General features: G+C 46.3%; 1 protein-coding gene across 1 annotated transcript; it reads left to right on the top strand.

The window, feature by feature from the left end:
- Positions 1-661: 661 nt before the first annotated feature.
- Positions 662-24862, top strand: SLC49A3 (solute carrier family 49 member 3). The gene is made up of 10 exons (XM_034072606.1): positions 662-850; positions 9404-9562; positions 10449-10668; positions 16562-16638; positions 16751-16888; positions 17447-17563; positions 19117-19269; positions 21154-21311; positions 22337-22449; positions 24040-24862. The coding sequence occupies exons 1-10, from the start codon at positions 722-724 to the stop codon at positions 24192-24194; spliced, it is 1419 nt and encodes a 472-aa protein (XP_033928497.1). The 5' UTR covers positions 662-721; the 3' UTR covers positions 24195-24862.
- The last annotated feature ends 2499 nt before the right edge of the window (positions 24863-27361 follow it).

The raw sequence follows: 27361 nt of genomic DNA, 5'->3' as shown, positions 1-27361 counted from the left end.
TCCTACTGCCACCGGTGTCCACAGCCACTGGAGCAGCTGATGTGGCCGGAGGCGAGAACTGGCGGTAACTCTCACCATAACGGGGAGCCACCAGTGGGCATAGAATCATAGAATCGTAGAATAGTTAGGGTTGGAAAGGACCTTAGGATCATCTAGTTCCAACCCCCCTGCCATGGGCAGGGACACCTCACACTAAACCGTATCACCCAAGGCTTCATCCAACCTGGCTTTGAACACTGCCAGGGATGGAGCATTCACAACCTCCCTGCACAACCCATTCCAGCACCTCACCACCCTAACAGTAAAGAATTTCTTCCTTATATCCAGTCTAAAAGGCATTAGTGATGTTGTTGCTGCTGCTGTTTTCACGACACAGGGGAAAAGTTTTCTCCCCCGAGAGCCTCAGCAGCCCACCTCCAGAGCCCTTTAGCAGTCCCGCTTCGGAGCACCGGGCTGTTCCCCTCTGCCAAATGCGACAGGGCAAACCCGCCTCCCGAGGGAACGGCTGTCACTCGGCTTACCGCGGCTCCGCAGGACGCACCGGGACCGCCTGCCGCATGCTGTGGTCCCGACCGTGCCGTGCCGGGCGGCAGGCGGCTGCGCGGCCGGGGCCGCCCCGGGGAGGCCAGCGAGCGCTGCGGGCGGGGAGGGGCGGGGCGGCGCCGTCCCGAGCCGAGCCGTGCTGTGCTGTCTGTGCCGGGCCGAGTCGAGCCCTGCTGCGATGGAGACTGGCGAGGCAGCGAGCCTGCTGGGAGAGCAGGGCCTGGGCCGGCTGCCTCAGTTCAAGACGTACCGTCGGCGGTGGTTTCTGCTGACCGCCGTGTGCCTACTGAACTGCTCCAACGCCATGGTGAGTGCGGCGCGGGGCCGCCCCGCCTGTCCAGCTCAGCCCGCTGTGCGGCGGAGTCCTCTTAGCAGAGGGGAGAGGGCCGCGAGGGCGCAGAGCGGCGGGGACGCTTCTCCGAGGGGATGCCTGGGTTGCGGAGGCGGGGGGCAGAAAGGGGTCAGCCGTAGGCAGCCCCTGGATACCCGGGCGGTCGTGAGCGCAGGAGGGGGCGGAGCCCCTCCTGCCCCTCCTGCGCCGCAGCTCTGGCTTCTGCCAGCAGGAGAGGATGGGGTGACAGGGCTCTCCGGAGCCAAAACCACTTCCCATCTCTTCCTAGAAGCAGACAAGCAATCGTCAGCACTATGCCCCGGTGCCCTGTCCCAGATCCACCCCCTCATCCTTGCGGCACTGAAGCTCGGTTGCACTCGCGCAGCGCACAGACGCCTCAGCCCGGCCGTGCTTTAGGGAACGAATAAGTGGCTTTTCCGTCTGAACTTTCTGTCTCTGGTTACGACTTCGGCCTGAATACCTTTCTTCCGACCGGTGGGATCCGGGGTGTGGAGGAGGTGTGGGGGAAGGGCAGGATGGGGCGGGAGAGTGTGTGTGAGCTGGAAGAGCACAGCAGGAAGTACCGCAGCTCACAGCCAGTTCGGGATGAAGCTGAGTTCGCTGCCGAGTCGCTCCGCAGGCCGTGGGGAGGAATAGAAAGTATTCAGCGCCTGTGAGGGCCACATATTTCAAACCTAGGAATATGAGAACAGTGTTGAAATTCTGTTGGTAGAGGAGCAGGAGTTAGCTGTGACTTATTGCTGACCTATGACAGCAGATTCATCTGGTCAGAAAAAGGAGCAAGTAGGTTTCTGTTGCACATACAGAACAGTTTTGGAGTGAGTCTCTGCTAAACATACTGGTCTGTGAATTTCCTATTGCCTACAGGCACTTTATTCAGAAAACCTGAAAAAAGGGGATGACACCCCCTCCTGTTGAACAGATTAAAACCAAATTCAGTAAGTTTTGAGATAAACGTGTAAAGTTTCCCTGTAGCAAGCCCTGGTATATGAGATGGAAGCCCAAATCTTTGTTCAGAAGTCATTGAGGACCTTGTCTGATAATTACCAGACTGATGCAGAATTATTCATGTGCTTGAGGATTACCATGCTGTGAATGCAAGCTGTGTGGCAGACAAGATTAGGCACTGCAACCTGCAGACATTAAATGCTCAGAAAGAAGAGCAAGTATTCCATGATGCAAGAGTGCTGGAGTAGATAAATGGGAAAACATAGAATTTTGCTGTATATGGAAAACAGAAAAATGAATGTGGCTCCTCAAGGGAGAATTGGTGTATCCTTTAAGAGGGTAAAACATGTCATGCAGAAAAGCAACGTGAAGCCCTGCTGTTTGCTTGCAGATAAGTTGGCACAGCATAAGAACATTAGGAAGAAAGAAAAAATCCTGCTAGAAGTGGACTGTGACAGCATGGATGACAGAAGCTATACAAAATCTTTACAGGATGTCTTGTCAGACTTTGACTTTACTGAAAGATGAACAGTGAAATTGGAGGGTTACTCTGAAAAAAAAAATACCCTTTCAATGCATCTGCAAGTGTAAATGTGTCCCAGCTCATGTTGCTGTAAACTTTATAGCCACGAAAGATTGTACTGTTGTCTGTCCTCTTCATCTCTTGCCAACTTCTTGGTTATCCACAATAATATTTTGCACCAGTATAAACTTAAGACAGAACTTCACCACTTCAAAATAGGGTGCTTAATAAATATCCTAGGGTGGTAATACTGTTTCTTAGCCATTGCAAAGGCCTGGAGTGGCAAGTATGTCGATGTACAAAGTTGTAACCAACCATTTCCTGATGCTAAAGGTTCTTCTAAATGTTCCTGATAAAAATCACATTAAAATGGAGGGAGCAGTTAAAAGCCAGTGAAATCAAAGTGATTGGGTGCTGTTTAAAAGTTCCAGATGGAAAGATTAATTTGCCAGTCCTATGGTGTGAAAATTGCTTTGCAAGTTAAAGAGGTTCAGATGTTGCATGCAGCGTTTTGTTCTATGTATACCTGTGTCAGGCTATCTGCAACAGCTTAATAGTCTTTAGGAAGACAAGGTAGAAACAGGTTAACTGTGGGAATGCACACTTCATCATGCAGCAAGAACAGGCTGGGAAAGCAGTGTTTCTTAGTTCAGTCTGTTTTAAAATCATAATGGTTTGGGTTGGAAACACCTAGTTTCAACACCCCTGCTATGGGCAGGGACATCATCCACTAGATCGGTTGCCCTAAGCCCTATCCAGCCTGGTCTTGAACACTTGCAGGGATGGGGCAGCTGCAGCTACAGCTTCTCTGGACAGCTTGTGCCAGTGTCTCATCACCCTCGTAGTAAAGAATTTATTTCTTATATCTATCCTAAGTCTCCCCTGTTAAAGTTTTTAGATTGAACAAAACTAGGCCAGACCATATGGTGACGAAAGGGGCATTCTTCCCTACTTCCTCCTGCTCCACATTGTGCGAAAACCCATCTTTAACCAGAGCACTATGGGGTAAATACGGCATAAAGGAGACTTTTACACCAGCCATACGTAGTTCATACTTGAATATCTGTTACTGACCTGAGTTTAAAAGCCACTGTCTCTCCCTGCTGTACAAAGTGGATACTATCTTGCCAGGGATTGGTTCTCATTTCCTAAATACAGCTATTCTGGAAATTCCTAACTAACAATATAGTATACAAAGCCCTTGTGTTGTCTTAAGGAGGCCATAAGCAGGCATCAGTATAATTTACTTGCTGCCTGCAGTCCTGGGCAGAGAGGTTGTTCTGACCACAGCTAAGCTTAGATGATTGATCCCAGGCTGTCTCTTGCAGCACTCCTGGTGAGGGGCAACATAAGTCTCAGATTTGTTTTGTCAAACTAATGCTGTGGTTTTAAGTGTGTGGGGTTTTTTGATACACAGTTTTAATATTTAAGAGTATTCATAGTGTGCTGACAGCTGTTGTAGCAGTAAACTGCTGAGACAAAGACATCCTCCCTCACTGCTTCCTTCCTATGAAGCTGCACAAGTGAGAACTTTGTGTTTCACAGGAAGAACTTTTTCTTGTCTTAGGGCAGGTGACAGGGAAACGCACAGAGAATGGAAGAGAATGTTTTGTGCCCTGTTCTGTGCCTACCAGTGTGAGCAAGCTGGGGAAAGAGGAAGGGAGCAGAGGTTTGGAGCTGGCTTACGTTTGACCAGGTGGTTTCTGACTCACCAGCGTAAAGGACTTCTACCACCACTTAGTGTACTTGGGAGAGAAGGAGAGGTGATAAAGTGGGGACTGGCATGCTCCAGGGCAGGGCCTGCACGCTCCTAGCCTGCGTGCTCCAGCCGTTCCACTGTAGATAGGCATGTGCTCACAGCTCCTACTGCCTGGCTCTTGTGTCCTCTACTCCTCCTGAGAGCTGTAAAGACTAGAAGTGCCATCTAAGCAGGAATTGGACCTGTATGAATGTCTTGCCTCTGCCCTTACTTGCTAGGCTGCTTTGTTAGCATGGGTGCCTTAAGATGAGGCCAAGGGCTGTTTGCTTCAAGACTGTAGGGTCCTTTTGACCTTGAAGATGAGGACTCTGGTGTAAGGTCTTCATTGTCTTACCCTAACCGCAGCCCAGGGGAGGAGGAGACAGCCTTCATGTCTCAGAAAGACATCCTACGTCATATTTACATGGGAGAGAGCATGCTGGGACTGGGAGAGAGGCTGCAGGCAGTGCCTGCCTGGGGGTAGGCAAGCTGTGCCTCTTACAAAGCAGAACATCCTGTTTCATGTTATTTGTCCTGTTGGCTCCTCCTTTTCAAGCTGTACATAAAAGGTACTACAAAGGCATTTCTACACTGTACACAGCTATACTATATGCTAGAGAGTAAAAACACTACATATGTCAGCCTTAGCTAGCTAATACCACCACTGACATGGCAAAATGGCTTAATTTCCAACCTACCTGATTGCATGCACTTGCCATTCTGCAAGTAGATTTGCTTTTTACTTTCAGAATCTTGACTTGCTGATAAGGAGGGCATACTTTGCCTTTCATAAAAAACAACATTTTTGGTACTACTTCTGTCATAAAAAACATTTTTGGTACTACTTCTGTCAGGACTGTGCCTAGTTATATGTGCGATGCATCAATATATATCACTACTGCTCTTTGAGCTCCAAAAATCCTGGGGCTGTATTTATGCTGCTTTCTGCAGTTCACAACTGCTGCTTACCAAAGTGTAAAGTCTGTATGGAGTCCTGCCTTCAGCCATTGCAGACAGAGAATCGGTCGTTCACAGCTCACTGGTTACATCCTGCAGAAGTGGGAGAGAGGACAAATGCTGGGCTCCCTTGGAATGGATGGAGAGAAATTGGGTCCTGTAGGTGAAATAGGTCCTGGAGAGTCTGTGGGGAGTGAAAACAGTAAAGGCAACAGGGTAGAGGAGTGGAACCTGGAGAAGATGGAGGTAGAAGGGACTGAGAGGAGGGGGAAAACTGAAGGCGTTGGGCTGGTACTGGGAGGAAGACAGCTGAATCCATGTCCGAAAATCAGTTAGGGGTTTACAAGGGTATCAGAAAGCAATAAAGCTGCTTAGAAATGGGGGCAGAATGGGAACAGTTGTAACCTGTTCTTGGTTAGAGGAAGCAGGCGTACAATTAGTGGGGAAGGGAGCAGGCAGTTTCTGGAAGGTGCAGGAGAAGAAAAAAGGTTATCTAGAAGAAAGTTAAAGCAAAGGGAGGTAGAGCTGAAAGTAGAACCAGTATCAGTCAGCTTGAGATTCCATGCATTTGCTTTCCAACATGCGGTCTGACATGCTCCATTGTCAGAGGAGGCGTGGAGTGGGCTTTCCTGTAATTGGGGATATAAGTAGAGGTGCGTGTGGAAAACATTTGTGTCCTTTTCTTGCAGGGATGGGGCATGGTTACTCAATCATCCAGCCGTGTGCTAGAAGCAGTGGGAGCTGCAACTGTACTCTCGTACAAGGCAGAACAGGCCTGTGGGTCTTCAGCAGACCTTCTGTCCTCTTCATCAGTTACTGTGCCTACTGTGTAGAGCACAGGTCTTTATAGCGAGTGTGTGCTGAGGAATGACTTCCTGCCAAGACTAGCATGCACTGGAGCATTCGATGTCTCTAAGCTCAGGAATCACAGTGAGATGAGCCTGCTTCTAAGGCTTGAGCTCAGGAGCAGCTGTATTCTGCTATGGGTAGTGCACAAGAAAGGTGTTGAGCAGTCAGGGTGTGGGACTGACCTGGGTGCATTTGGAGCCTCAGAGACAAGGCACTCCTTATCTGTGGGTACCAAGCTGGGAACTTCGACAAAATTTGCTAAAAAGTTTCTGTTAATTGTAGCCCTGAGACGGCTCAGAAGGGACATCAACCGTAATGGGTGAACGGAAATTGCTTGTCACCACTGCAGATCAGGAAGAGACATTGATTAGGGGCTGGACTCTCGGTTCTGCTATTGTGACATCCATTGAGCTGCTTTCTGAGGAGTGCACGTGGACATAGATGTAGCGCAACAGTGCGTAACACATACTCCCCTCGATGCCTTCTGCACCTCACACTGAGTTTCTAGGTCTGTGTGACTACACAGGCAATGGAGCTGAGTGCAGTTTGGCCAGACCACAAGACCCTATTTCCACAAAGAGTTGTGCAGGGATTGGAAAAGTGTGTAGACAACCTGCAAGGACAGAGTTTGCTCTTTTATCTGTCCCAGAAGCAACCAGCCCACACATTCTCTCTTCTTTTGCATCTGTCATCTACAGTGCGGAGCTCTGGTACTGGTTTTGCTGTGCAAAGCTGAGTGAAGTCCTTTGGAGAATGGAGGAGAAAGGAACCCTCTCAGTTTCTACTCTGTTTCTTAAGCTGTTACAACACTTAGACCTTGCTAGGAAAGAGCTGCATCATCCTCACCCTGTTCTGCCTGAGGGGACGTGTATCATAGCAGTCCCTGAGTAACTACCAGTCTTGGCAGAGTTTCAGAAAAAACATGTAGGAGAAGAGGGCGCAAACTCCCAGCAGAAGAGCTCACTAACTACTGTGGATAAAGTCATTTTCACTGGGAAAATCCAAAGCAGAAGGTGGCATACTCACTTGCTTAGCATGGCAATTTCTGTGTGTTGGCAAAATCTGATGGTGCCATCTCTTTCTTGCCAGGTTACCTGGTGGCCAGTTTGACCACAGCTGCACGTCACACTCCATTGCCCAGTTCTAAATTTCTCTGTTAAACCAAGACAAGCTAAACACCCCTTGCCTGAATAGGGGCAAAACCATACTTTTTCATGAAGAAACCCACTTCCTGTTCTGAAGAACAAACTCAGGCTTGGGCATGCTGCAGTTTCCCACCTTCTGTGCTCTCACACACGGTGGAACTGGCACTCTTGCTTAGGACAGAAATACAGGGCAGCCAGAAAGCTTGGTTTTCAGCAGGGAATGGTTTTGCTAGGTCTAATAGCAACCTGTCAGAGTGCTTGATCCCAGCTTACCTAGGTGTATACAGCCACTGCTGTGCTCCGGCATTAGGAGAGTAGCATCACTCTTCTAATGACGTCATGCATGGGTGAGTGTTTTGTGTGGAGGAATAGAAAGGTGAAAATGTACCTCAAGCTGGCTTACAAAATGTACCATCTCTGTAATTACACTGTTCCCTGTAAGGTATTTCATCACCAGCCCAATCTGGAAGACAGTGAGGAACTGAGAATTGCTGTTGCTGGAAATACACAGATGGGTTTTGTTTAGCAGCAGTTTAGCATCCTGTTATCAAACTAATGCTCAAGCTTTGGTTATGCTTGTAACATTTAAACAGTTACAATAGTATGAAACAGTCAAATTCCCATCCCAGTAGGATGCAGATCAGTTCTGGAAAACAAAGGTGGGTGAAACTTCTTCCTGAGACAAGATAATAACATCATTCCAGTATAATACACTATTTCAGTGATTTTTTAAAAGCCCATCTTACTAGATCTCTGCTGCAAGTCTCCCAGTGACCTGGAACAGCCTTCTTGTCTAATGAGTAGTTTCTTTCAGCACCCAGCATCTTCATCCACCTGATTGTAGAAGCTGAGTGAACACCAGATCCACCCCCTGCCAGACCTTTGACTGATGCCACGTGAGTGTGGGATCAGTCTGAGCCCAGCGTGGTAATTTGAGCTTTGTGTTGAATGCAGGAGATTTGGCATGTCAACTCCTTTCAGCAAGGAGCAAAGGGCTAACACTTGGAGTCCTTGCTAGGGTACTGGTGATATGTTCAGAATTCCTGTTACTGCCATTTATTTATTGCATCCCTGCAAGGAGAAAGCTTAGCTAAACAATGATTTGTGTGTGGCTGTTCTCACACTTTGACACTAAGAAAGAAGAAAATCTCATCTTCACTTCTGCTTCCATTCATTGTGGTAGGCTTTATGGTATCCAGTGTGTAAGAAGTAAATAGGAACACTGGAAATAAGTTGCAGAGTGTAGGGGCACACCTTACTCTGAGGTTACCCAAGCCCTTTTTAGTTACATATTAATGCTGCAGATGATGCTCTCTGCAGGATGTGGGCTGTGAAGTGGAAGCTTGTGATGGCAGAGAGGGGTACCTGGAAAGAGACAGCAGCTGTAGCTGAAGTTTTTGTTCACATTTCTGCAAACTTGACCATCTTAAGTATACAGCAGCTGCAAGGTCATCTTCTAACAGTGGAGTAGCTTACATTCACATTATTAAAACCTGTTCTTAGGTTAGGCCACCAGAGAAGGCACGTTTTCACAACCCACAGAAGCATTCTTAAAATTGGGGTAGTACCCTTATTTCTTCCTTGTGGGCAAGATCTCAGGACCTGATTTGAGGATCAAAGCAGGCCCTGTTTTTCCCAGAAGAAATCAGAAACAGACAGCAATCTCATGTTCCTAAAACGAGCTTCAGGGAAATATTTTCAGATCTGGCACTGAAAGGTAAAAATGGATAGTTACTGAATAGTTACCTGTTGTGTTTACATGTTCTGAAACACTCAATAATGCAGATTTCTAGGCCCTTATGTAGCTGTTGAGTGGGTATAAGACAGCATGGAATAATGTCTTAGCCAAAACATAGCAAAGTTGTCCTTACAAGGCTTCATCCAGGGATTACCAATAACTGTAAATATCAGGCTCAGTTTAAGAGGCTCTTAGCTGCAAAGAGGAGATGGCAGCCTCTGTTTCTTTTTGTGGTAGTGTGGAAGGATTGCTTGTAAGAATTGCTTGCATCAGGTAAGTGCAGCAGGGGCCAACATATACAGCCGGGGGACAGAAAAAGGTACTGAACTCTGCCTCTGCCAGCTATCAGCAGCAGGACTAGGTGACTGTGGATGAGGTAGTCAAATCGATTTTGTGCTCTGGGCCAAAATAACAATTATGCCAGTAGTAAAATAGTGCTAGCATGAGTAACTGCAGACATTGTGGGTTTGAATTTTTACTACCAGCTTTATTGTAATTTCAAGGAGAAACTAAGACGGCAAACGCCTTCACAACTCAGTCTGAGGGAATGCTACATTTCTTTTCTGGTGAAGGTGTTCATGTTTACCAGTCTTTGCTCTCTACTCTGCAGCTGTGGCTGACATTTGCTCCTGTGGCTGATAAGACAGCAGTCTACTTCCACATTTCCCTGGAGATGGTCAACTGGCTCTCAATAGTGTACCTCCTCATCTCGATCCCATTTGGTCTGGTGGCAACATGGGTTCTTGACAGCTTGGGGCTCAGATGTGCCGTGAGTTGAACTATTTTGTATTCCTGAGGGTGTTTTCACCTAGAGATAGCAGTATGGGAGTCTTGCCAAATAGTGCAGTGGGTGACAATATTGAAAGCTCTGTCCTACTTCACTAATAGCCGTCTCCTCATTTCTAAGGTGGGGAGCAGTGGGAAAAGGGTAGAATAATGTTGCATCACTATGTGCCTTTTCTTGCTTCAGTTTTTGTTGTCTTAGCTGACAGGGACAGATGCTGTGGGCTGCTCCTGTGCAGAGCTTGTTGTAAATGAGTAGGCTTTGCTACAGAGAAGTGATAGCACAGCTATTCTGTTTGCAGGGTCACTTTAAGAAGCAGCAGGACAGGATGCAAGCAAGGGACCCCTGTAAGCTCAGAGGTCTACGCTAGGCCAGTTTGGGATCTCTGCACAGTATTCCCAGAAGCAAGAGTGTTGTAGAATGTGGCACTGAAACACTTGCATGCTAATGGCATGGATGAGCATTTGCAGCATCTGTAGGCTGAATGACTCTGCCATGATCTTTGGATTGTCACATCAAAATATGGGTGATGGTGCAAACTTACAAACAGAACTTAATTAGTGAACTTTGAATATCTCATCAATTCCATTACAATATCTTCTGTCTTGCATAATATATTATATTGTGGTGTAGTTCTCATGTTTGGCTAGGACAGCCACCATGCTCCCTAATGTTTCAGGTAACACACTGTTGGATAACGAGCATCTTGTAGTGGCATAAAGGGTTGGTCTTCAGGCAACTTTGCATGCAGTGATTACTAACACAGTGTCTCCTGTAGTGCATCTGAGACCTGGCTCAAGCTACTCAGTTGTATTAAGTTCTGCCCTTTAGGCTTCAGCACACAAACCATGTCTGTTTCTGCTTGCTCCAGGTGATCCTGAGCGCGTGGCTGAACATGATGGGTAGCATCATCCGGGTGTTCAGTGTCCTGAAGTTCCTGAACTTGGGCTCCCAGAGTTACTGGTATCTGTTTACTGGGCAATGCCTCTGTGCACTGGCACAGCCCCTTATCATCTTTTCACCGACAAAGCTGGCAGCACTATGGTTTCCAGACCACCAGAGAGCGACAGCAAATACAATTGCATCAATGTGTAAGTGATAGCTGCAAAGTAATATTGCTGCATTTGTTTGCCTTTCAGAGGCAGCAGGCAAAGGAAACCCTCTGTACTACACCCATTTGGCCCTGCATATACAGCTCCATCCAAGACTCTCATAGCCATGTGCAATAAACCAGCGCCTTCATGGTGCTGCAAGACAGCTTTTCCAAGCTGGGGAGCAAGAAGTGGGCCTTAGCCATATCCAGGTACAGCATTCAAAGTAAGCTACCCAGGCTCCCAACCTCCTTCCTCTCTGCAATGACAAGATGATCATCCTTGAGTAAATACCATAGAGGCTAGAGAGATAGTCCTCTGAGATAGTCCTCTGTGTAACTAATCTAATGTCTGTAAGTGGCCTTAATTCAGCAACTTGTTAGGAAGGTGTCCAAATTGCATATGATGCCAGTGGTCACAATTGCCAAATTCTGTAACGGGATAGAGGTGAGGCTGCTGCAGCAATTTTGTCCACCAGTTCATTCAGTAGCAAAGCTGCGTGTATGCACACACAGATAAAATATACTCAGCTGGCCACACAAAAACGTTGGGGATGCTAAATGCAGCAGAACTATCCATGCAGAAACCACATCTGCCTTGCAAATTGTCTGGAAGCTGAGAAACTGGAGGGGAGGCACCAGATACACTTGCTCTAATCTCATTCCTCTCTTGCTCTTTTGGGCCCTGCTAGAGACAGGATACTGCACTTGACAGACCTATTTAATTCCTCCATGTGACATTCTTCCCAGCAGGGAGAAGAAATCTCTTCTTCCGTTCTACGACTTGAGAAGTGCCCCAGAAACTGGGCTGGCCCACTGGCTCCAGCTATAAATCTTACAGTACCTAAATCTGCCGCATCTGCCCTTCCTTCAGAACAGCCAACAGCCACCTTCTCTCCCTACTGCCCTGGAGTTCAGAAAGCATAGGCATGGAGAATAGGGCAGTAAAGGGGCACCCCTATACAGCTTTTCCAATGCCACTGCAAACCCAGAGCACAGACACTGTTGTTTAGTAAGAATGGATTTATAGTGTCAGAACAAATAAATTCTTCTTGCAGTGCCTTCCTAGAATAGAATGGACCTATTGGCCCACCTTGTTTGCCAGAACTCAGACAGACTTTCACCTTGCCTGCTGGAGAAGCTCTGTTGTCTGTGTGGTGTAATACAAGTACTACTAGGGACTGACCACTGTGCACTTCGTCCTTCACTGCCCTGAAGGACTCCACCCTGTAGGCAACTTACGCTTTTTAAGTGAGAGAGCAGCCAAAAGGCATTTCTTTCACTTTGTGTAAAAATAAAAAAAAAAATTAAAAAGTGTCCTCAGTCCTTACAGGATCAAATGGATCTAACTGTAGGACAAAATAAAACTGAAGAGCAAGGAACAGTCGAAACCCAAGATCTGAAGCTGTTCAGTCTGTGACATGTTGAGATTTCAGTGTGAGGACTGTATGTACGGTGATTATTATCTGTTGCAACACTTGCATATTGCTGTTTAAAGGGCTTCAATTAATGATGTCTAGCTACACCCATTACTGTGCTGTACAAAATCAGAATTTCATTTCAAGAAAGTTTAAATATTGCCTAGAAGGAGCATCTGCCACAGCCCCAGTAATTTACTCTGTGGTTAATTACCTCACTGACAAATGCCTGCATGTTACTTCTTGTCTTGATGCTCCTATCCTTCAGCTATTCAGTCTTGTTGCACCTGTTTGTCAGGTAGTTACGGACAGTCACATCTTCTCTCCTTTGCCTGTAAAGACTGAATGGCTTCAACCCAGTCACCTTATGATGATATTTCCCTTTGCCTCTTCCCATATCTCTGTGTTGCTCACTTGAGCTTTTTCTTTCATCTTTCTCCAATTTATCAATACTCATTTCCTGTGTTAGTGCCAGAGAAGCACTCAGCATTCCAGTATTGTCAGTATCACTGCTGCACATACAAACCAGTCCTACAGCCTCTTGTCAGTATCCCCAGTGCTTCTGGGTAGGCCTGCCTGTGCTTCTGTGACAAAACAAGATCCAGTGAGCAGCTGAAATCACTATGACTCAGCTGTTCTTTTGAGTATTTATCCTATCTTGGTTCTCCCCATCACTTACAAAGACCTACCTACAGAGAAGCAGTGCAGGGCTAAGAGCTGGCCTCTGAAGACCATGAGAAATTTTCCTATGTCAGGACAGGAAAGACTCGTTCGAGTCCACTGAAGTGGCCTCTGCTTCATGTGTGGGATTCTTCATTTACTGTGGTCTGTCAGCATGTCATTTGTCATTTTCTGCACCTTGCAGAGTTTTAGTGTGTCAACATCACTGTCCACAAAACACACATTCCCATTGCAGAGTACTGCAGTGAAATCCATCAGGACCCCTGGACCATAATGTACAGTTCATTAACTCCACTGACCTTCTAATTTCTTACTTTTGGCTCATATAATTTCTCTTCTCAGGAAGAGAAGGTGGCTGAAACCCTGTAATTACTCAAATAGTCTCACTTAGTCTTTTCAAATTTAGCCCAATGCTCACATTTCCACCCCTATCCCACACCTTCAGGAATTGCTTCAGCATGCTGATAGTTCATGGAAACATCTGACAGTAGTTTTCAGGCAGTCCCTTACAATGCCCAGACACATTTTACCCCAACAGAGAAGCTTTAATCCATCTCCTTGGAAACTGTTGTTTAATTGTGTCTGTGTACTTAGAAGCAGGTTAAGATTTCACAAGAATCATAAGCTAGTACTTTCCCAAACACAGAACAGAAATTATGTGGTGGTTGTGTTCTGTGGCACTGTTAATGATGCCGTAGCAGAATTACAGAACAGACAAGGTTAGAAGGCACCTCTTGATCTTGTCCACCCTGCTGCTCAAGTAGGGTTTACTAGAACAGGTTACCCAGGTTTTGGCCATGTCTAAGGATGGAGATGTTCCAATTTACCTGAGCAACTTCTTTCAGTGTTCAAACACTGTTACAGGAAAAAAAGTTTATATTCAGACAGGTTCTCTGGTGTTACAGTTTGTGCCCATTGCCTCTTATCCTGCCACTGGGCACCACTGAGAAAAGTCTGTTCCCTCTTCTGTACAATCTCCGATCAAAGTTCTTTACTACAGGCTGAATAGTCCCAGCTGTCCCAGCCTCTTTATGTGTGAGAGATGCTCTGGTCCCTTAATCATGTATTTGGCCCTTGACTGAACTTTCTCCATTAACTATGTATCTTTCTTGTACTGAGGAGCCCAGTAAAGGATTCAGCACTCCAGATGCTTCTCACCAGGGTTGAGTAGAAGGGAAGGATCACCATCTTCCACCTGCTGGCAATGCTTTAAACCAGGATGCTCTTGGACACCTTTCTGCAAAGGTGCCTTCCTGGCTCATGGTACACTTGCAGTCTATTCATGTCCTTCTCTGTAAAACTGATTTCCAGCAGCTTCTCCAGGCTGATCAGTCCCAGCTCTCTCAGTCTCTCCTCACATGGCAGAGGCTCAAGTCCCTTAATCATCTTTTTGTCCCTTTGCTGGACCAGTAAGTGCATGTCTCCCTTATACTGGGGAGTCCAGAACTGGACACAGTACCCCAGATGTGACCTCACTACTGCCAAGCAGAGAGGAAGGATCACCTTCTGCTGATAATATTCTGCCTAATACAGCCCAGGATGCTGATGGCCTTCTTTATCAGGAGGTTGTTTCTGGCTCATAGTGAACTTGATGTCCACCAGGATCTTCTTCCCCACATCATATCCTTCTCTGCAGAGCTGCTTTACATTTGGTCATCCCCAGTGTGTACTGGTGGAGCAGGTTATTCCTCCCCAGGTGCAGGACTTTGTATCTTCTCTTGTTCAGCTTCACAGGGTTGAGTCTCTTGAGGAACCTCTGAATGGCAGTGTAGCCATCTTTTCTACCAGCCACTCCTCACAGTGTCACAGTGGCTGTGGGTGCACTCTGCCCTGTCATCCAGGTTTTTCTTCAAGGTTAAACTGTATTGGCCCCAGTACCAACAGTATCAACTTGTGGGGTGCACCACTAGTGACTGACCTCCAGCTTGACTTCATGCCAGTGACAGTAATCCTCTGGGACCAGCTGTTCATTTGACTTTCAGTTCATCTCACTGTCCACTTATCTACCCAGTACTTGGCCAGCTTGTCTATGAGGATGTTATGGGAGGCAGTATCAACAGCCTTTGTAAAACTGAGATAGAAAACATCCACTGCTCTCTGCTCATCCACCCAGCCAGTCATCTTACTGTAGAAACCTATTAGGTTGGTTAACCATTCCTCCTTTGCTGACTACTACTGCTCACTTTGTTGTCCTTCATGTGCCTGGAAATGGTGTCCAGGATTAGTTGTTCCATGAATGTTCCCAGGGATCAAAAGGAGACTGCTGGGCCTGGAGTTCCCTGGATTCTCCTTATTGCCATTCTTAATGATGGGATTGACAGTCACTCTCTTCCAGTCCTCAGAAGCCCCTTGAAACTGCCATGACCTACCTTTTAAAGATAACCAAGAATGGCCTTGTAGTGAAAACAGTCTGCTCCCTCAGCACTCATGGATGCATCCCATCATCCCATGGACTGTGTATGTCTGGTCTAGGTAATGTTCCCTGGCATAGTCCTCCACTAAGGATAGATTTTCCTTGCTCCAGACTTTAACTCTCAGGGTTGAAGGCCAGTCTTACCAGTAAAGACTGAGGTGAAGAAGGCATTGAATACCTTGGTGTTTTCCATTTCCTTGTCACCAAATCTCGTGCCCCATTCAGCAGCAGGCTCACATTTTCCTTAACCTTCCTTTTGCTGCTTATGTACTTGTAGAAGCCATTCTTACCGCCCTTCACATCTCTCACCAGACTCAATTCCAGGTTGGCTTTGGTTTTCTTAATCCTGTTCCTACACACTAGTAAAAAAATCAATTTTCCCTCATTTGACTTTTGCAGAATATCACCCTAAAAGTTAAAATAATGGCTCCCGCAGTTTTAGACAGTCCCAGGCTGAGTCCCAGCAGTACTGCTTGACACACTGCTCAGCTCTAGGCCCATAACAATGCAACCCCCCTACTCCAGTACAGGCAAGTGTCCAAGATTTTCTTGTGCTACGTGATTTTTGTAGTTGGTAGCAGAGATAATCTTATATGGCAGCTTGGGCTTTACTGGGGAAATATATTGGCTTGAAAGCTGTCAGTTTAGAGAGCTGTCCCAGCATTTTCCTGCTTTTCATGTCTTTTGTCAAATAAGACCAATGGCATCCTCGTGACCATCAGGAATAGCATTGCCAGCATCTTAAGGGAGGTCCTCTGTCTACATCTGAAAAGCTGTGTCCCATTATAGGTTCCTCAGTACAAGAACAACATGGAAATATTAGTGTAAGTCCAATTAAGAGCCACTAAGACAATTAAGGCAATGGAACATCTGTCATGTTAGCCAAGGCTGAGAGAGCTGGGACTGCTCACCCTTGAGAAGGTTCAGGAGGAGCAGATCAGGGGGATCTTATCCGTGTGTATACATACATGATGGCATAGGAGCAGTAAACAATGGAAAGCTCTAATTGTTACTGCTGCTATATAACATCAGCACAGATGCCACAGGTTTGTCCATCTTCATTTTGTTCCTTCAGCTTAGCATTTACTGAGGCAGCCTTGTGAGGGTTAGGACACTGTATTTTATAGATGAGAACCAATCTCTAGGGAAACAGATTGAGACAATGGGCATCATGGGGATGAGGAAACAGATGTAGCAACAGTGAGACCACAGAATCATCTTCTCCAAGTATTGCCTTCCTAGTTTCTCCCTTTATATGGCTCTTTCTGTCCTTATTCATTACTTTGCTGCTTACTATAGCTCTGGTGCTGACTGGCAGTAGGGGTGGACACATGATGCTGACTACTTGCATGAAAAAGTGTCTCTCTTTTATTTCCTTCCAGCCAATCCCTTGGGTATTCTAATAGCAAATGTGCTGTCACCTGCACTAGTTCCTGAAGGAAAGCACATCCCATTGATGGTAAATGAAAACTACTTTAATCAGCCAGCTGGGCTGATTGGGGTCCAGCTAATAGATTTATTTGGAGGCAGTGGCACTGGAAAGACTGATAACATGTCTTTGTGTTGTGTAGCTGGGTGTTTATGCTGTCCCGGCAGTAACAGCTTGTGCTCTGGCAACCATGGGGATTCGTGAGAAGGTGCCTCCAACACCTCCTTCAGCCAGTGCCACTACCTCTACCTCCCAGCCGTTCCTCGAAGGGCTCAAAATGGTAAGTACTGTAGCACAGAGAGAGACCTATGCTGGAGTGAGGGATGCAGCCCTGCTAGACAGGGATATGCTGGGTAATCTGGTGACAAAGCAGACACTGAACTGCACTCCACCAAACCTGCCATGGAAAGCTCCCTGAAGGAGACCAGGATTCCTTCCTTCCTTCCTTCTTCAGGGAGCAGAAACTGCTCACAGCAAAGCTGTGAGAGATGCTCTCTGACTATTCAGCTGTGGTCTGGCTGCCATTTGGCTAGCCCAGATAGGCACAGCTGGGCTCGTCCAAGAGGACTACTTAACCTAAGCCTTCTGAGCAGCTCAGAGAGGTCATGGTAAAATGAAGGAAGAATTTGGGTACTGAAGAGACCATTCTTCCCCGTGTTTGAACTTGTTCTCTGGCTGAAGTGACAGGAGAGAGCCAAACTCTTCTAATGATCATGGGGTTGCCCTGTCAGCATTTCTAAATGAGGGGTCAGAGCCACAAACCCTCAACTCTACTATTACAGCCAGAACTTTTTTGCACCTCCACTTATTTAAATGATATGTTAACTTCTTTCTCTAGCTCCTGAGAAACAAGCAGTACATCATTCTGGCAGTGTGCTTTGGAGGAGGAATTGGGATGTTCACCTGCTTTTCAGCTCTGCTAGAACAGATCCTTTGTGAGAAGGGGTATTCAAATGTGAGTCTCCCTTCTTTCCTGCCCTTTGCCCACATATAAAAAAGATTTTCCTTGACAAGAAACTCTCAGCAAAATGAAGATAGCTGAGTATGGTGCCCTGTCTTATATCTTATTTGCTCATATTATCTAACATAGATTAAGCAGTATGTTAATCCAGAGCACAGTCTCTCAGTATAGAGGCTGATCTGCATTTTCTTTACTGCCCATGGTCAGGCTCCCATTTGCAAATGAAAAGCCTTTACTTATCAAACACTCTTTGGGGAAAAAAAATAGAGTAGTGTGTGTTTTCTAAGCCACTTCAGACCGCTGATGCCTATGCAGCCTTCTGACACTTTCCCCAGAGTAGGATGGGGCCCAGGAAGGCACTACCATGAAGCTGAAAGCAGGTTGATTCAAGTACCTTTTCCTCTTTGCAGTCTTCCATGAAGCCAGAGCAACAGATGAAGTCACGGTTGTTTCCCCACCCTTCCCATGACACCTGCCAGGTGCTGCTTTTACAGTTGAGCACAGTTTGTGAACAGCTGATCCTTCCTGCTTGCTCCCTGCAATAGCAGGGGTCTGCCCCAGTTCCTGCATTTCCCCTCAGGCAGGCAGCACTTCTGTCCTGCTGCTTGTATTCCTATGGAGGTCCTCTTGAAATACCCCTCCAGCTTTTGTATCTGCACATCCACATCTCTGGGTCTCTGTCCGCTCCCTCACACTTCCCAGGTCTGATACCTGGCCCAGTACTCTGTATCCAGGTCACATTTGTACAACCCATTGGCTCTGAAGTGAAAATTTTTTAAACTTCGTAGCCTTGCTTTCTGCGCATCACAGTGCCTTAGTCTGTGTGTGACTTGCTTGTCCTGGTCCTTTAGCCCACAGAAGCTATTCCAGATACCCTTTCCTTCCAGTCTGCCCCTGAGGCTGCCAAAAATGTTTACCCAAATTTGTTGAAGCTTACCTGCTTTCAGAATTGGTTTCTGCATTTGAATTTTTATGGAGCTGAAGGAGGAGGATGAAGTCATTGCAGGCAACAGATCATGGACCCCATCCTAACTATGCTCACTGGCTCTCTAATTAGACCTCCTTGCTACAGTCAGGTGATGGATGCTATGTCTCATCTAACATACTTTGGGGCTGCCTGTCTTGTGCTCCCTGGTAAGAAAAGGGTCAGGAGCATGATTATAAACAGGAGCAGATCCCAAAGCAGTTAGACCTGTTACCAAGTGTGGGTAAATCACCTGACTACCCATAGAGTACAATTGCATGCATGGGCTGGAGCATTTAATGCCAGGGAAATGCTGCTGCTATGCACCCAGCCTCCCTTGCTAGGTTTGCAAAAACCTGTCATCCATAGAGACCTTGGGAGTCCTGTGCCCTGGCTGTCTTCTCGCACTTGTAGCAGCACCTCAGCTCTGTTACTTGCTACTAAGCCCTATGGAGGCCTCATCTATTGCAACAGGCCAGGGAGCTTCTCCTACCTCAGTAGCAGCAGGTGGAAGGGACAGTGACACTAAAACCTCTTTCCTGACTGCTCTAGTTGCTCAGTAACTTGTTCTTCTGCCCTCCAGGAATTTGCTGGCCTGAATGGTGCACTGTTCACAGTGTGTGGTTTGTTGGGTGCTTTCCTGCTAGGCCTGTATGTCGACCGGACAAGAAAGTTCATAGAGTCCACCAAGATCTGTTTCTGTTTGAGTGCACTTGCCAGCATTGTGTTTGCAGTGGTGAGTTCTCCCTTGCGTTGCACCATACCTGTGGGCTCAGTTCTGTTGCCATCCAACAAATCATCAACTCAAACCAAGGTCATCTGATGTCACAGTATTCAATAAGCCACCTGTTATGCTTTGCAATGATCCCTCTTGGCTAGGAATGTTTTAAAGAAAAACCCTTTACTGAGGATTTCACAGTCACTGTGGAGCCTGAGATATATTCAGGATATAAATAAATTACCATAATTTTACCTGTTCACATTGGATCACCATGTTTGTTTACTGTCCCTAAGACCACTCTTCCCCCAAAAAAGAGATGGAATTACTAAATACGCATCTTACAAAAAACTGAAAAAGAATGCCATAGTTTTCCCAATACTTGTTTTCAACAGTGGTGGCTGCCAAGAGTGTAAGATGAGCAGAAGGCACCTGAGTTATGTGGCTGTTTCTGCACTAGTTCCTTGAGGAGTACAAGACATAAGAGAGAGGCAGAAAAGGGAGGCACTTGAATCCAACCAGGAGAGGAATGCAGAACTTGGAGACTTACTCCCATGGAGTGCAAGTACTGCAGTTGAGCATAGTCATTGCCATTGGAGCCATCACCCAGCAGGAACCTGAGCATGAAGCAGAGGACTCCTAGCAGTGCAGAGGATCCAGACTAGTGCAGGACAGCTTTTTCAATAGTCTTGTGCTGTGCATTTCTCCTGTGTGTTGAAAAATTCAGAGTTTCAATACAGCATGATCAAAACATCCCCCTGGGCTAGGATCCCAGTGATGTTAACTCTACTTTGAAGAGACAGACAAATTCTCAGTGTAGGACAAGATGCTTAAAGCAAACCTTTTATTTCCCTGCTTAGTACTTTGGCATTTGTTAGGGGGATGCTCTGAATACAAGTCAGCGTGTCTGGGCTGAGGTAAAGCACAGCACAGGCAAAAGACTGTATCAGGAGTAACAAGCAGACCTTTCCATCCTCCCCTTCTCTCCACCACATTTGTCCCATACAGATGGAATGTTCAAAGTAGTAAACCAAAAAAACACCTCTTCAAATCTGCTTGATGCCTTGATGCTTTGAACTCAGATTCCAGACACAGAGTCTTCCTTGACTGTCCCAGTTCAGCCGCACTAGGCCTGCTGCAGCCATGCCAGTTCAGACACCTCATGTTTCTCTGTGTGACTTTCTTACATGATTAAGGAATAAGGTATCAGCACTGTAGCTGCAGGATATATGTTTTTTTTTTTCTAGCATTGGCTGGACAAGGCCATGCTCTTTCCTCAAGAGCCAGGGACAAGGCTGTTCTAGACACTAAACTGATCTTGAGGGTTTATGAATGCTTCAGGGTTGATTTTTTTTTTGTTTGCTTTGTGGGGGCTCTTTGTGGTAAAACCCCAGTGTTACAAACATGAGTCTGCTGTGACTCATGTGAAAATAATTTCCCTGTGAAAAATAATTTCCCTTGTCACTGAGCTGCTGCAACTGTGGAATAGTTTTCCTTACCAATGTGTTGCAGCAACCCAGTGAATTGTCACATGTAACTCAATGCAAACACCAATTCTTAAATGTTAGCTTGACCTAGGAGGAAGGTGTGTGTTTCACTTGGTGCTAGTATGCTTCTGATAAGTTACTGACCAGGAAGTCAAGTCACAGAAATATGACCACACTAGTACTTTTCAGGTAATTCTGCTGATCCTGTCTCTCCTTGCTTAAAATTCAACAGATAAATCTCCATCATGTAGCCATTTGTTGACTTCAGAGGGTTGGAGGTAAAATATTTCAGGAACAGATAGAGAAGGTACTGATGAGAACAGAGTCCTTAGGACTTCGTGCAGGTTATGGGTTCAGAGAATTTCTGTGCAGCAGTGCTGACATTGAGACTTCATTGTGTCTCTTCTGCCTGCAGACTTCTCGGTTCAGAAACCAGGCTGTCATGCTGGCCATCACCAGCTCACTCTTTGGTTTCTTTGGTTTTGCCATCTATCCTATTGCCATGGAGTTGGCTGTAGAGTGTTCCTATCCCGTGGGAGAGGGTACATCTACAGGCCTGATTTTTGTTGCAAGGTAAGTAGGCTTGGGTTTGAACACATATGCACACACACACAAGGGTGGGGAGCAAACAAAGAAGAGTGAGGACATCAGTGGTAGCCACCCTGTTGCACTTCCTTCTGGTGTACATGCACATGACCTTGAAAAGGGGGAAGCTGGCTGCCTGAGCCATAAGAGCTGAAGAGCTAAGGTTTTAAAGGAAGGAGGAGCGTGTGAAATTGGTGCAAGAAAAGCAAGAAGGAATGTGAAGGTCTCCCTTGCTTGGCACAAATCAGGATTTAACCATGCCCAGCATCACTTAACCTTTGAAGCAGATGGTGTCTATGCCTGAAAGGGGCACTCTTTCCCATGACAGTACAGGGACTTAACAGGTCCCATTGCTCTGCTGAGGGAGATAGGGCTCATCACTCAGAGGGCAGCTGGCCACAACAGATGGGGTAGTGACCGTCCTTCCTCGGTCAGTTTACATGGCTAGGGTTCGCACTGGACTACAGCAGGAATGATTTGTTGGAGCCCTAAGCAGATACACGTGGACTGGTGCCATCTGTGTATGACAAGTGGAGGTGCAGAAGCAAGAACATCAGTCAAAGAGGAGCATTAGACACTGCCTTTGAAGGCTGTTGTCTCCCACTTGCTGTGGACTTCATTGCCTCACTCATAGCCAGCCAGCTATGAATGAGGAAGAAGCTGAAGTCATTGCCTGACTTCTTCCCATCTTCAATCCTGCAGTGAGAGGTATTTCTAAGTCTCTGCCCAGTGACTAAGCCTCAGCTCCTTGACAGCTGTAGTTCATCTACATGCCTCCAGAGGGAATATATAGTGCTCTTACCACGCTGCCAGCATGTCTGGAGCGTGCTGAAAGGCTGACCAGGATGCCATGTGAGCAAGGGCCAGTTAACCAAGCACGTGGCCCAGAGGAAGATGGCAGTAGCTTTCTCTGCTCCAGAAAGGGGCCTCATGTTCTCACTGGGGAAGCTGGGCTTGTCTGCAGCACTGATGAATCAGGCAGGTATCATAACTATGCTGGCTTCTCCCCACAGCCAAATTGAAGGTGTGATTTTAATGATTCTGCTACAAGCTCTCACCGTCCGTGTTTCTGAGGATCCATCTTCCACCTGTGCCCTTGAGCAGGATGGAGCCCTGGACTGGACAAGTATGTATATCCTTGGGAAACAATGTTGGACGCTTGGTTGCACCCCGTGTGCCCCACTTTCCTGCAGGTCTCAGTGTAAGGGAGCCTGCAGGACTGATGCCTGTGGTAGCCTATCTCTTGCCGGTTTTCCCAGTCTGATGGTGCATTCCTTGCTGCTCCTGCTAAACCAGGCTTGCAAGATTGGAATAGGAAGATATCTAAGGTGCCATGGATGCTGCTGCTGACTCTGGGTTAAAATTTCTCTTACGGCCACCCTGCAGTGACCTGACCACAAACTAGAAAGCAGCTGTTCTGGGGGGAGGACACTGTCCATGTAGCACAGCCTATGCTGCTTTGCAGTGTGGGTTGCTGAGACTACAAAGGCTTTCACAGAATCACAGAATCCCAAGGGTTGGAAGGGACCTCAAAAGATCATCTAGTCCAACCCCCCCTGCAAGAGCAGGGTAATTTAGAGTACATCACACAGGAACTTGTCCAGGCGGGCCTTGAATATCTCCAATGTAGGAGACTCCACAACCCCCCTGGGCAACCTGTTCCAGTGCTCTGCTTTGATTGCTTTGATTGAAAGCTTCTTCCCTTGTTTCTGCATACACAGCTGCCTGTTTGTAATATGCTAATAGAGCTTTGTTCTGACTTATTCCGTATCCCAAAGAGCAACTGGAATGAACAGGAGTACAACTGTGTTTTCACTGCAGGCTAAACCCTGGTCTTGATCTCTTGGCTGGTTCATATTTATGTAATACTGACCCTGAGTTCTGGGGACACATCATAAGACAAAGGTTGGCTAATATGTCTGAAGGCTGAGCAGAAGCTCCATAGAACAAGCTCCACTAGCTGTCAGGGAACAAGGCTTCACAGTAACTGCCCCCTAAAAGCAATTTGCTTTTTGTCTGAAAACATGCAACTCTCCATCTTGTCAGATCAGAGCTGGATGTCATGATAAGAACCCATTCCTGCTCATCTGTGGTCTGATATTCACAGGGACATCTGTGGAGAAAGGCATGGAGGTGTTTATTTGACACTGCTGGAATAAGAATGTCACTACATCCAGGACTTTTTTGCATAACCCTTTAGATGTACTTTTTTCTTTTTTTTTAAATTCAGAAAAGGTTCTTTCAACACAATTTTTTCTTTGATTGAAGTTTATCCTTAGGGAATCCTTCCTACACTTTGCTCTCAGATGATACAAGAAGTATTACCTGTGTGGACCTGTTCACTTACAAAGTTCAAGTGTTTTGATTCAGTCTTTCTCATAACTTTGTTCACCATTCCCGAACACACAAATACCTTCACATAACCCACTCACAAACACATTCTGTGCACCAGTGTAAGACCTCCAACCTGTGGAGTTATGCAGAACAAGAGTCTTGGAAACCTCCCACATTTCACCAAAATCCTGTGCCAGTGTTCCATGGACAAGGTTTGGCTGTTACTAGACTGGCACTGCTCCACTGTGAGCTGCACACTGTCTTCACGGGTAGCCTCAGGAGGTGATCACTTGGGCTGTGCAGGTGCTGGGAGCTGACCTTGACACTTCTGCACCCATGGGGAGTTGTGAAATCACTGACTAAGCGTGTGTCTTCCTTGCAGCTCCAGTTCTGGTGCTGGCTGGCCTCTGCAGTGGTATGGCTTGTTTCTATGTCATTTTCTTCCACACTGACTACAAGCGGCTCTGTGCTGAGACAAACAGTGGTGATTTGGCGAAGGCAGAAGATACAGCAACAGCAGATGTTCCTGAAGCCTAGCCAGGCCAAAAAGGGGATGCCAATGGCCTAGTAAGGGAAGAACTCAGGTCTGTGGGCAGGGACCATGACTGCAAATGCTCAGCTGGCAAACTGGGATATCAGGGGACGTTGCATAACAGGCCAGGGCTAGGTCAGACTCACTGTAGCACCTTTGCTGGGTTTACCTCAATGTTGTATTTATTTGTGAATCTGGGCTGTAAGAAAGGCTGTTCTACCAGAAAGGTCAAAGTGGAACTGGACAAGTATGCAGGTAACAGGGTTAGCTGACTTGAGTGAAGGAAAAAATATGTTGCAGAGAAGAGGAACATTATGTTTCAGACATTTTGGTAATTTCCAAGTACTTGGACTGTGGGGGTTGGAGGAAGCTTTCAGAGGGGTGGAAGCCATACCTGTCACAGACCTAGTGGAAAACTGTTTAAGGATTGTGGTTCTTGCACAGCACAGCAACTCTTCTGCTCTGAGTTTGGAGCTAATTGTGCCTCTTAGCTAAAGGGCAGAAGGAGCTAGAATAACCTTCCACTGCAGCAGGTAAGTGTAGGTATGTGATCTGCAATATAAGTCTGTTCCAATGAGCTACTCTGTCCACTTCTACAAACAGGAAGAGCCTTGCCTACAGTGCTGCCTGTGAATGCAAGCAGCAGAATTTAAATACAGCAGCATTTCTCACCTTTCTGGTGTCCTGCCCCATGCTGAGACATTCAGGATAAGCTTGTTCTACTTGCTTTCCTGTTCCTTCTCCACCTCTCCTGCAATTCCAGTGGTTTAAATTTTCCATAGGAAGATGAACTTGCTGGTGTAAGATTGGGGTAGGTCACCTTTCCCAGGCAAGTCATGCTGTCCTATAGGGGAACACTTGAGAGGACAGCTCACTTTTAGGGGAATGACAGAGCAGTGCCTTGTGAGGTGGAAGCTGGCAGAACTAGCAAAGGTGACCACTCGAAGAATGCAGAGACCTGTCATTTTTCTGCAGATGACAGGGGATTTTGGGAGGAGACCAAGTAAGAAGCATCATCAACAAACGCCTTCCAACTCTCTCTACAACTGACAGCTGTTCTTTAGTGTTAGAACAGATGGATAATGACAGAAAAGATCCTATTTGGAGTTCAGTTACCCTAACAATTGCAATGGGTTCAACTGTATTTTTCATTTTACAGTACTTCTACAGCAGTTCATTGTCCTGCTTAGGCGTTCAGGTGTAAATGTATAACCTGACAACTTTTTACTCTGTAATATTACAGAGGTAAAAAAAAGATAGATGGGACTTGGTGATGCTTCAAACCATGCATCTTGTATGGGGATCTGAGTACTTACTGATTAAGGGAACTTGATGCAAATTGGACCGCTGGCTTTGCCCAGTCCAGCTAGAAGATAATCCCAAAGCAAAGAATGTACTTTCCATGAGGAACACTGTACAGATTTTTCTTTCAGTGCCTGAATTCTCTTACCCATTAGCAACTGGAAAGCTCTCCCTTTGTAAAACACCTAGCTGCATCCTTTTAGGAAGCCTGCTAGTCCCTACAGCTCAGTCTTGCTCTCACCAGTAAGCACTGTCAAAAGGAGCAGGAAGGAAGTCTGAAACTGAGGTGAAACAAGATCAGTTTGGACCTGTTGGAGGAAAGAGGTTATCTGTCTTTTCTGAAACTGGCTGGTCAGTTCTTCAGCCCTGGGCCTAATACACTGAACAAATTAACAACAAATTTACCTGCCACACCTGAGTCCTGCTGTACTGGGAAGCAAGAAGCACTTTGTACTTTATAGTTTTATATATTTACAAATACTTGTTTTTAATAAAGGGGTTTTAATAAAGATTTAAGAAAATATCAATCTTTTTTCAACATGTTAAACTAATAAAAGTATTTTTAGATGCAAGGGTGCATCAGATCTGCTATGTAGCACAAACCAGAGGTCTCCATATTTGCCAGATGTGCATTAAGTTGTACTCAAAATGATAATGTGGTGCCCCAGATCCTTAAAATGACTGTATGAAATTAGCTGTAGATTAAACTAGAGTTAGCACTATTTTGAAAGATAGGTTAAAGGAGTGAGGAAATTCTGCTTTCAAATGTCTCCAAAATCTGTCATTGCCCTGGTCAGAGAGTGTGCCTTGCACCAGCAAAGACACTCTTACCTGTATCCAAGCATTTAAAAGGGATTTGAAATGAGATTTCTCTCTCTACTAATGCATCAGACATACAGGTGCGTGAGGCTAATTCTGAATCCCTAATGAGTAGGAGAGCAAGCTGCTTGTCCAGTATATGGTTTGTCATAATGCTGGCATGCCATAGAGGCATTACAGCACTGCTAACAGCAATGCCAGGTAGCTCTCACAAGCACCTACTTTGCACTATCAGCTGTTCCTGCTGGCTCAGCTAGGTCCACATTTTGTCTTTAGAATGAAAGAGGCTGAAACTTACGTGCTAGTCTGCAATGACTACCATAGATCAAGCCAGTTTACTGCTGTGTGCTCTTTCCCTCAAGACTGTTTAACTAGTCTCTCACAGCTCACATTTACATGTGTTGTTCCCTGGAAAGCTTATGGAAAGTGTGAAGATGAAGTCTTGGCAGGAGCCAAGGATTTTGATGTTAAGGCATGGGCTGAGTATGCTGGGAATGGACCCATTTTCTCTCCCTGCTCAAGGAGGGCTCTGGTAGCCCAAACAATTCTTCCGTGACACCAGTAACCCCAGCAGAGGCCTCTACAATAGGTCTGTAGAAGTCACTATAAAACTGGTACTGCAGAAAGCCTCCTGCAAAGGTAAATGGTCCTGTCTGTGATCTGGTCTCACTAGAGGCTGCCTCATTCTGTAATTCCAAAGGATAGTAACAGAGAAGTCAGCCAACTGCTTCCATCACAGCTGTGAATCCTAGAGAAGCCCTCTTACACAGGCAACACACTCTTGTATCCTGCACAAAGCTGGAGCCTGGCCAACTTGTATTGCAAGAAAGGTTGTTCAGCAACCAAGACCGACACAGCAAGCAGTCTTGAGGCTCCTAGAGCAACTCAGTCCAAAGGCTTTCTGCAGGACACTATCACCACTTGTCTGTAGGGCAACTCTGCTCAGTGAGATACCCTGACAGGCTTCCTGCAGCCCCTCAAAACAGCTAACTCTCTCTGTTCTCACTCTGCAGCCTCCCCTAGGAACTGCAGGGGACTGACAGAAGGGCAC

The sequence above is a fragment of the Melopsittacus undulatus genome, chromosome Z (genome assembly GCF_012275295.1).
Source record: "Melopsittacus undulatus isolate bMelUnd1 chromosome Z, bMelUnd1.mat.Z, whole genome shotgun sequence".
Taxonomy (NCBI): Eukaryota; Metazoa; Chordata; class Aves; order Psittaciformes; family Psittaculidae; genus Melopsittacus; species Melopsittacus undulatus.
Note: the sequence above shows the minus strand (reverse complement) of the source record. Positions and strands in the feature narration are given on the sequence as shown.

Bases quoted from the DNA above. Each gene is read 5' to 3' on its own strand.
- SLC49A3 (XM_034072606.1), top strand. From the start codon at position 722: ATGGAGACTGGCGAGGCAGCGAGCCTGCTGGGAGAGCAGGGCCTGGGC. The intron at 851-9,403 runs GTGAGTGCGGCG...TCTACTCTGCAG, and splicing joins TGAACTGCTCCAACGCCATG to CTGTGGCTGACATTTGCTCC. The intron at 16,889-17,446 runs GTAAGTACTGTA...TTCTTTCTCTAG, and splicing joins TCCTCGAAGGGCTCAAAATG to CTCCTGAGAAACAAGCAGTA.